Source organism: Fulmarus glacialis, unplaced genomic scaffold, assembly GCF_000690835.1.
Source record: "Fulmarus glacialis isolate BGI_N327 unplaced genomic scaffold, ASM69083v1 scaffold18884, whole genome shotgun sequence".
Lineage (NCBI taxonomy): Eukaryota > Metazoa > Chordata > Aves > Procellariiformes > Procellariidae > Fulmarus > Fulmarus glacialis.
The window spans coordinates 1-10,081 of record NW_009208910.1 but is presented as its reverse complement, the minus strand read 5'-3'; the positions used below and the strand labels follow the sequence as shown (position 1 = coordinate 10,081).

General features: G+C 41.8%; 1 protein-coding gene across 2 annotated transcripts; it reads left to right on the top strand.

The window, feature by feature from the left end:
- Positions 1-6: 6 nt before the first annotated feature.
- ASH2L (ash2 (absent, small, or homeotic)-like (Drosophila)) lies at positions 7-9,593 on the top strand. Of its 2 annotated transcripts, XM_009576679.1 has the most exons (15): positions 7-66; positions 1,000-1,145; positions 1,949-2,037; positions 2,389-2,483; positions 2,619-2,714; positions 2,939-3,034; positions 3,277-3,352; positions 5,451-5,544; positions 5,915-6,132; positions 6,350-6,517; positions 6,876-7,069; positions 7,509-7,601; positions 7,962-8,060; positions 8,376-8,435; positions 8,904-9,593. In XM_009576679.1, the coding sequence occupies exons 3-15, from the start codon at positions 1,965-1,967 to the stop codon at positions 9,009-9,011; spliced, it is 1,470 nt and encodes a 489-aa protein (XP_009574974.1). In that variant the 5' UTR covers positions 7-66; positions 1,000-1,145; positions 1,949-1,964; the 3' UTR covers positions 9,012-9,593. The 2 variants fall into 2 exon arrangements, with proteins under 2 accessions (XP_009574974.1, XP_009574975.1); XM_009576680.1 differs by lacking the exons at positions 7-66; positions 7,962-8,060 and having other exon boundaries at positions 1,006-1,145; positions 8,904-9,011.
- Positions 9,594-10,081: the final 488 nt, after the last annotated feature.

Sequence of the window (10,081 nt, the reverse complement as noted above, 5' to 3'; positions counted from 1 at the left end):
GATGCCGCCCTGGTCGATGTCAGCACAGCTCTGGAGACAGAGTCCGCCAACGGAAAGGACCCCCTGGTAGGTGGCTGCGGGCAGCCGGGGCTCGCTGGGAGAAGCCCAGTCCACGGGGGTGAGTTCTGCGGAGCTGGGACGGGTAGAGAACGTGGGAGCGCCCAAAGCTGAACGTGCAGCCTCTTGGTGAGGGTGCTGCCTGGCCGCCGGGCGCCACGATTTGCTTGTCCCTGCAGCAGAGCCGCCCTGATGGAGTCTGTGCGGGTCTGCGAGAGCTAGGAATCCTGGACTTGGAAGTTGTCTTTACCTTTTGTGGGTCGTTGCAGGCTGAGGTTGAGGCTTATCCTTGGGATACCGGTTCACCAGACTGCTAGCCTTCTCCCTTCTCCCATTTGTGGGTTTTTGTTTTTTTTTCCTCTCACCACCAGCACGTTTTCCCAAAGGATTCTTATTTGGTAGTGATCTTTGCACAGATGACAAGGGAGATGCAAAGGCATAAGATAGCCACGGGTTGTATGTGGTGCAGAAAAAGGGCAAGTGTAGAATTTTTTGTTTTTTTCAGAAGATAAAATGTTTCTATTTAACAAACAGATGTCTGGCAGTGCCTGATGTGTTAGGACTAATAAGTATCCTCAGTTTTCCAAGATTACTAGGACAGAGGTAAGATGAAGACATAGAAGGTGAGAAGGTAGTTGTGAAAAAAAACCCTGCACACGTTGCTGTGATTCAGATGAGAAGGACTTTTCATCCTGCTAGCTTCAGTTTTAGTTCTTTAAAGAATTATTTTGGAAATTAAATCCTTACTCATCTGACTAGTTCTAACTAACTGAATCTACAAAATTCACACCTCATTCACAGCATGGCTATGTATTAGGGGAAGAAAAAATTTATTCTCTCTAAATTCTCCTGTCTTGACATGTTATTGCACAAAACTTCTTTCCTGTCTGATTCAGTCAACCTTTAAGCCAGTCCAAGTTTGCCGATCTGCTCTGGTTCTAGGAAGCTGCTGGGGACAACTCCGAAGTCTTGGATGCTCAGGCAGGCTCAGTGGATGAAGAGAACGGGCGGCAGCTTGGAGAGATAGAGCTGCAGTGTGGAATTTGTACGAAGTGGTTCACAGCAGACACGTTTGGCATTGATACAACGTACGTAAGCTCTGCTTAATGCTGGGCATGAAACTTGGGTTAGCAAAAATGGAAGTATTTAGAGTGTAAATTCCCAAGGACCAGGACCCTGTCCGGGTCCTTGGACACTTGGAAACCACTATGTTATGTAAATAACAAAAGCTTTGCCCAGCACAGCAGGAAGTGTTTATGTTCATACATTTCAACTTTAAACAATATTTGTCCAGACCTCGGGACTGTCGGAGCCACCCTTGGACCTAGTGCCTTAGAGGCCTGTAAACGTTATTTGAAAAGCAGAGGCGGCTTCAACAGACGTTTTCAATTGGCGTGAACAAAAAGTAAAATCTTCCTGTAAGTTAAAAGTAAATTCAGCTTTCTTTCTACAACCTGTGTGGGACTGACCTTAGACTTGTTAAAAGCTTAACTTTTTTGGTTGTATTTTGTCCCTAAAAAGTACTCTAGACTTCCAGTTAAAATTAATTGACTCAGATGGAGCTCCTTGTCCAGAGCTTCTGGGTTGTTGTCTTTTATTTTGCTGAATGAATTTCAGGACTTCTCTAAAACAAGATGATGAGACATAGCTTGCTTACATTTTTCTCAAAAGCTCTGTGGCTTTTCTTGATGCCCATGATAAACCTAATTTGGTGAAAATACCATTGAACCTGTAAGATGTTTCCGGTTTTGGAGAGAGAGAGAATTATTAATTTGTTAACTTGGAATAATTAATTTCTTAACCCGATGTAGTAAAGAATAATTGATTTCTTAACCTGCTGTAGTAAGTAAGGTGTACAGCAGAACTTACAAATCAGCGTGCTCTTTTCCAGATCATGTCTGCCTTTCATGACCAACTACAGTTTCCATTGCAATGTTTGCCATCATAGTGGGAACACATATTTCTTAAGAAAACAAGCAAGTAAGTGTAAAAGCACATTCGTTGAAATTTCGTGCAAGATAATCCTAGAGGCTTCCTTTTATCTAAAGTTGGTGGGAGGGTTCTGCTGAAACTTTTCAAAAAATCCCATATTAGCAACAACCATGTGCACCTTTTCCTAAAAATGTTTTGCCATTTTGCTACTAACTTATTAAGATGGTGAAAATCTTCTGTTTAGTGAGGGCTGCTGAGTTAGGACAGAACTTGTGAGGGTTTTACTGTTATTCAAGATAGCATGGATGTTGTGTGGTAAGTAATCGTTGTGTACATGGGTGTATGTTTGATCTTCCCCATGAAGTGTAATTCTAGCTCTGGTATATTTTTGTTTTTAAGATCTCAAGGAAATGTGCCTTAGTGCTCTGGCCAACTTAACGTGGCAGTCGAGGACACAAGATGAGCACCCGAAAACTATGTTCTCAAAAGATAAGGTATGGCTGTTATAAAAATCATCATGGATTTACGTAAGCTATGATTTCAGTGAAGAGCAAGTTCAAACAAATACTGGCAGCGAGACTTTCAGACCCACACTGTTAAGACTCAATTTTATTTTCTTTTTTTTACAGGATATTATCCCATTTATTGATAAATACTGGGAGTGCATGACAACTCGACAGAGACCTGGGAAAATGACTTGGCCTAATAATATTGTCAAAACTATGGTAAGCAGAGTTAAATTCGTGGAGGATTTTCTGCAAATGGTACAGTTCTCTGCTGTCATGTTTGCTGAGGTCTGGATTTAGAGCTAAATGGTGAAGATTCTAATGCTTCTTATGTAGTTGATATACATACTACATTATTAATAGTAAATACTATAATTTAAACACTTGTTAATGAACTTGATATGATCTTACTCTGTGTAACTTAAACTCCTCCTCTATTTTAGTGTAAAGAAAGAGATGTATTCTTGGTGAAAGAGCATCCGGACCCAGGGAGTAAAGACCCAGAAGAAGACTACCCCAAGTTTGGACTTCTAGACCAAGTACGTAATTAGAGATGGAAGGAAAGTGTGCCATGGAGAGTTGGGAGGAAGGGGTGGGGGTTCTTTTTGCTGGTGGCTTATTCTGAGTCAAATGAGCAAAACTTAGCCAAGTCACACTGTGAGCCTGTGTTGTGCCAAGCCATGTTTTTTTGGAGTACTCCAGCACCTGGAAGTGCCGTGTTCAGGCTTTGAGTGGTAAGTTTGACCGAGTCTATACATCAGGGGTTTTTTATCTCTTTCAGGATCTTGCCAATATTGGTCCTGCATATGATAACCAGAAACAGAACAATGCTGTATCCACAAGCGGAAGCTTAAATGGCAAGTTCTTTAATCAGTCAGTTTTTGAATATTTAGGACTAAACTGTATTTTCCTAGTCCTATAGCTGGATGCCTGTGCAGTTACATCAGTTGAGATGCTGCAGTTAAACCTGTCATGTGAACTGAGGTTATGCTTATTATGTTCAAAATGTGTTCAGCGGGTCTTACCATGCCTTTCTGTAGAGATGGATTAATTTTACCTTCTTGTGAAGGCTCAACTTTTTTCTTCATGACGGCCAGCTAAATCAAGATGCTTGCAAGAAAGCTGAGCTTATCAGTTTTCTTCCATAATGATTTTAATTTACCTACTTGTATTATTCAGATTTCCTGTTTCCCTCACTCTGAGATTTGAAAGTAGTTGAGGAAAGTATATATTATACCTTATAATGACTGCTTGCATTTTACTGTTGTTCCTTTTTGCTGTATGACAGCTGTACTAACAACTTTGCCTAGCTTGCTGAGATTACTTACAGTAACCTTACTGGAGTAATACTAACTGCTGATGAGATTTCTTTGTGCGCAAGGCTACACCGTTCTATGTTAAACACATTCAAATAGTACCTAACAGGAGGCGTTTGGGGCTTTTTAAAACAGGGTTGTAGATACCTAAGGCTGCGTTGTCTCCATTTCATGCACTGGTTGTTTTTTATTTGATTTCTGGAAGATTGACGAATATGTGGTGCCACTTCTGTTCTTACAGGTGGAGCCTCTTTGGGAGGTGAATATTTACCTTTCAGCTTCTAAAACTTAAGTATTATTGTTTGCAAAGCTTTTTTGCTCAATTATCTTAGAAGCTAAAGTCAATTGAAAATCAAAAGCGTGCCCTGATGTGCTTGCAATAATACTTTAATACAAAACAATTTCACTTTTTAATCTTTAGCAGTTAGAAGCTTTTAATTATCATATTCTGCCCCACTTGACTGGTGTAAAGTTTTATTTTCACTTATATTTATTTTTACTTTGTATGATTTGACTTGATACTGTTGTAGTTTTAAATCCTAATGCTAAATAAGTGGTCTGAATCTGTGAGCTGGTGTGATATTGTGATTGTTTAGGCAAATAAGTGATGACAAACGGGAGAGCCTAAATGTTTATCTGCACTAAAACTAGCAAGTGCAGTTGAGATCATGTCATGTTTGTGCAGAATATGGTATTCCTTCAATGGTTTGAATCCCGTGCACCGTAAGGGGAATGCTGATAATTTAAAAGCTGACTGTATTTTTAGTGACGACACAGTATGCGTTTCATAAAGGTGTTTATCTACAGTACGTAAAAATTCTATAGTTTTCTTTGTAAATCAACAGTGATCTTTTTCGAAATAGTGTAATGATAAAATGCATATACAATTTAATGTATTAAAACGTTATGCTGTTATTAGTTTGATTACATTTGACATGTAGCTTTTCCTATACTATAGTTTTATTTATGAGTAAAAATTGGGTACCATAATACGAAATGATACCCTGTTCAATCGTAGTGCTAATTTTGGTAATACTGAAGAGAAACACCTCTACTGCTTTTCATTTTTCCTCAGCTTAGGTGTATTTTATTTTATAGATGGAAATTTAATGTTAAGTGCTTATTGCTTATTGGTGTCAGAGTGTTTCTCCAGCATAGTGTGTCACTGGGATGATGACTTTACTTAAAATCAGATAGTGTGTGCTGTAGGTTGGGTTTTCTGCTGCTTTTGCGGAAATAAATTTGAGTTGTGACTGGAATCTCCGTGAGAGGAAATAATCATGCTTTTGAAGCGGATCCCAATGCTGCTGTCTGTAGATCTCTTGATGACAGAAAAGATTCTTAATTCTCACCTTAAAAGCTTGAGTTGAGCTCATTTTGTTGATAAATCTCACTTCGCTTCCACTCTAAATTTAGACATTTCAAAAGTTGACTAGAAGCTACACAAAAGTTAATGGATTTTGCTGTGCTCATTTCCAGCAAGGTCTGTTTCACATATAACTGTGGAAGAAGGAACTTGAGCTCATGAACTGATTTTGATTTGGCTGCTTCTGCCCCTTTCTCTTTGTGGAGATTCCATGCTCACGGGCTCTCTCTGATATCATCAGCTGTTTAATATGCCACTGTTTTATGTGTTAAGGGGGAATTGCTGCCGGAGGCAGTGGGAAGGGACGGGGAGCGAAGCGCAAGCAGCAAGACGGAGGGACCACGGGAACAGCCAAGAAAACCAGAAGGTAAGAGGAAAGATGATGCGGTGGCACAGTAATGAGCATCTGTAGCGAGGTGTTGTACAGAGGGACAGCTTTACTTTTGATGCCTTAAGCTGCCTCCCGCCTGTCTCTGTCCTTGGTAGATTTATGGGGAATCATGCCATAACCCTGTGATGTTATTGATAGGTCATGTGCTAGAAATTATTTGAAGTAGATGAGTATACGCTCATTTCGTAAATGAGCATATGCTCGTTTCACACAGACTCTTGGAAGCAAAGTGGCGTGCAGGCCGTGAGCACTGCAGGTACAGCTCTGTAAGAGGTTGTCCTGGGTTGACTTGTGACTGAACCATAGCCACCATGAGATGCCAACCTGCAGTTTTTGTGTTTCACAGTGACCCGTTGTTTTCTGCTCAGCGCTTACCACCCCACGGTTATCCTTTGGAACACCCCTTTAATAAAGATGGATATCGTTACATCTTGGCTGAGCCTGACCCCCACGCACCTGACCCAGAAAAATTGGAGCTAGACTGTTGGGCAGGAAAGCCTATTCCTGGGGACCTCTACAGAGCCTGCCTGTATGAACGAGTCCTCCTAGCACTGCACGACCGAGGTACAAAGCTTGCTAATCATATGCAAGTTGTATAGCTAGCTCTTCTTATGAGGGGCTATCTTCTGTAACCTCACGTTACCGGTTATTGAAGTTCAGACATAATTGCTTTAAGAGGTGCAAATGTTGAGTCCACTTCTGTATGTTCACTTGCCTTTTGACATCGCTGCACATTAGAAATCACAAATGAACTGCTCGTATCTTCTCTCATCTACCGCAGCTCCTCAGTTAAAGATTTCTGATGACAGACTGACTGTTATCGGCGAGAAGGGCTATTCAATGGTACGAGCCTCGCATGGGGTGCGGAAAGGAGCGTGGTACTTCGAAATATCCATGGATGAGATGCCTCCAGACACAGCTGCCAGATTAGGCTGGTCACAGCCATTGGGTAAATAATTTTACCAGATACTTTTTAGCAGTGGATTCCAACTGGTTCCTATATTTCTTTCCCCAGTAGTTTAGACCTAAGGAGCGTAAGTCATGTTCAGTTTGCCCGCTTCTTCACTACTTTTCTTAAGGGGAAACTCTTTCTGCAGGCGATCTAAACTCTGCAGAACTGCGGAAGGGGTGGATCCTTTATGCTATTGCATGCTTGGCCTTGCCTAACACTCTAGTCAATGCATTTGTACTAACGGCAGTCGTATTTGTTAACTGAATGTAATTACTGTTCCAAAACTTGAGGTGGGACACACAGAGGTGCTCCTGCTACACTATGTATGTTCATGAAGAAACGTTGGTTTCCGCAGGGAACCTCCAGGCGCCTCTGGGATATGACAAGTTCAGTTACTCCTGGCGCAGCAAAAAGGGAACAAAGTTTCACCAGTCGATAGGGAAACACTATTCATCTGGCTATGGACAGGGTGATATACTGGGATTTTACATCAGTCTTCCAGAAGATACTGAGACTGCCAAATCACTGCCTGACACTTACAAAGATAAGGTGAGGTGTGGAGTTCACTATTGGATTAAGTGTTCGCTAGGTGAACAAGTGGAAAACAGGTTGCTATAGCCTCACTTTTGCCCCCTCTGAGTGCATTCTTTCCACCCTACCTCTGGGTACCACTGTTGTTCACAATGGAGAGGTCCAAAGCGTTGACCTCAGGAAAACAAAATACCCAGAGCCACCCAGAGGTTCTGCAAGGGAAGGCTCTGCATGGACTGCTGAACGAGACTGCTGACCCACATCTCGTTTTGTCTTCTCTTCCCCTCCTGGTTCTCAAATATTTGAGATGTGTGAATCACTCTTCACGGGTACTTGGACACAACAGGCACGCCTATCCCAGAGCAGGGCTCCTGTAGGTCTGCCGTTCTTTAATATGTCACTAAAGGTAACAGTTTTTCTGGCTTACTTACGGAGTGGTTGTTTTCTAATATTTCAGGCTTTGATCAAATTCAAAAGCTACTTGTACTTTGAAGAGAAGGACTTTGTGGACAAAGCAGAGAAGAGCCTAAAGCAAGCATCCGGAAGCCAGGTAAGTGAAGCGTTGGTAGGTGGAGGATGCAGAAATTCAGGAAGAGTGGAGAGCCTGCTGAGACTGGCTTATTGTGTGTATTAATCGCTTGCGTTTAATGAGCACAAAGGGAAGGCCGATCATTAGTTCTTCATCAAAAACAAGAATGCTTTTATTAAAGCAACAATAAATGTGAACTTAGCAAACCAGCTGTGCTCCTTGCTTGTAATGTTATTGCTGCCACTTAAGTAATTGTCTGGCATCAGGTAAAGGGGAGTGGAGCGTAGCTTAAGCTGCGTCTTGAGGATTGCTTTGTAGTTCACAAGTAAGGTCATGGAAGTTAGTATCAATGGAAAAAAAACTCTTCATTTTTCTTTTCAGATAATATTCTTCAAGAATGGTGCCAGCCAAGGAGTTGCCTTTAAAGACATCTTTGAAGGAGTTTATTTTCCTGCTATTTCTTTGTACAAAGGCTGCACAGTAAGTAATGTATCTTCAAAAGATAATTCCTAAGTCCATCATAGTTTTAGTAATGCATAAGAGTGTAGGCACTCTGGGAGCATGTCAAGCAAGTGAAGAGGAAAGATGGGAAATATTTTAGTTGAAGCAACTCTGGAACAATGCTGCTGTTCACTCATGGGATGTAACTTTATCAAACTGCTGAACGAATGCTCTCATGCCAAGGATGTTTGTTCATGTGGTCTTGCACAGGATGCAGGTAGGCTTGGGAGTAGGAGGGGATGAGGACTGAAGAAATTTGCCTGGGTTTTTTTTGATCTAATGTGTCTTCCACAGGTTTCTATAAACTTTGGGCCATATTTCAAGTATCCACCTAGAGATATCACTTACCGTCCGGTAAGCAATAACTGGAGCTTTTTATCCTCCACTTTGTGATAGCCTCACAGTATTTAAACAAAAGGTGGTTGAGATTTTGCTGTGGTGGTGGCAGTTGGTTTATATGAAGACTGTATCTGTCCTCTTCAGTCTTTGTACTTGGATAGGGTAGCCAGAAGGATTGTATTTAAAAATACTTAAGGACAGATAGCCTAACGAATAACTTAGCTAAATTTTAACTAAATAGTAGATGCTGCCTTGTTGCTCTTGAGAGATTATAAAGTCCCTGTTCTTGCCTGTGTTAGCCTCTTTCATCAGTAAGAGGGCTGAATTCCTGTTTAAGGAAACACTTGGAAACTTCCCCCCTGCCCCCCAATGTTTTCAGGAGGGAAACAGTCCTGGAATGATGCTGTACAACAGGGCTAGTCACTCTTTGTCCTGAGCCTGTACTTCGTGACTCGAGCTAACTGTCTTTTGTTCCCTTTGCAGATGAGTGACATGGGCTGGGGTGCTGTTGTAGAGCACACGCTGGCAGATGTACTGTATCACGTAGAGACAGAAGTTGATGGAAGACGAAGTCCACCCTGGGAGCCATAAACAAAGTAGGCGGCGCGGTGTTAACAAAAATCACACAGTGGGTATCCAGTCAAGTGGTTTTATTATAGAGGAACATGCATCACTCAGAGCGATCAGCCAAGAGCAACCAAGCTGAAGCCAACGCAGCTCTTGATGGCAGGCGTTATGTATATTTGTTACCTGCTGAAGATTCGTGCTCTACCGCTATGGTGGAGTCTAAGTGAATGCAGTTCTGGTATGTATTGTGCTATTTGTGGGCATCTCTTGGAGTCTTCAGTAACTTTCACAGTGTAGCTAGCTGAAGAAGCAAGTCTTGTGTTGAGGTAACTTCTCATGTGATGTACCTGGGTTGTAACAGTCCCTTGTTCAGTGAGAGCAGGCTGTAGTTGGACCTACCTGCTGTGTGTACACTTGCAGAAGCAACACTGACACTTCTGCTCAGCTGTGTTTCGCTATTTGTAAACAACAGCTTCCAGCCAGGAGGATTGTGTTGTAACAAGACTACTGCATGTAAGACTGAAATTTGGGCTTCTGTCCAAACTGTATTTTTTTTTTTCCCCACAAACTGGAAACCAGTTTAAAAATAAAGGCTTTAACTCTTACTTTTGGTTTTGTTTTTTTTGTCTTGTGACTTGTTACGAGTAACATTTAAACTCAAAGTAGCTACACTTTAGAGACCTCTCAAGCTGAAGATCTCCTGCTCACTGCATTGACAAGTTATACAGGGCCTCCTGCCACTGATCATCATTGCAGAGCTTTGAATGAATAAATAATTTGACACTGTGTATGTGTCTGTACAGGAAAAATAAATTAGAGCTGCTTCACGGGGGAGAGAGGAGAATAAAATTTTTAGTAAGTGCGTGCTGCATTTGTGTTTTGGGGGAAAGAGGGGAGTAAAATTTGAGGTTAAGTCCCTCCTGTGTTTGCCCTACGGAGCATGTGCTGGTCCTCTTGCTTCCCAGCTGGGTGTCTGGGACCTCCCTACTAACTAATTAGCCAAGGCCTTTAATAGTAGACACCACTAATTAAAGCTTTATTTATTGAAACTAACAAGTTAGGGAGGTCGCAGGGGCCTGACTGGGCCAGCACAT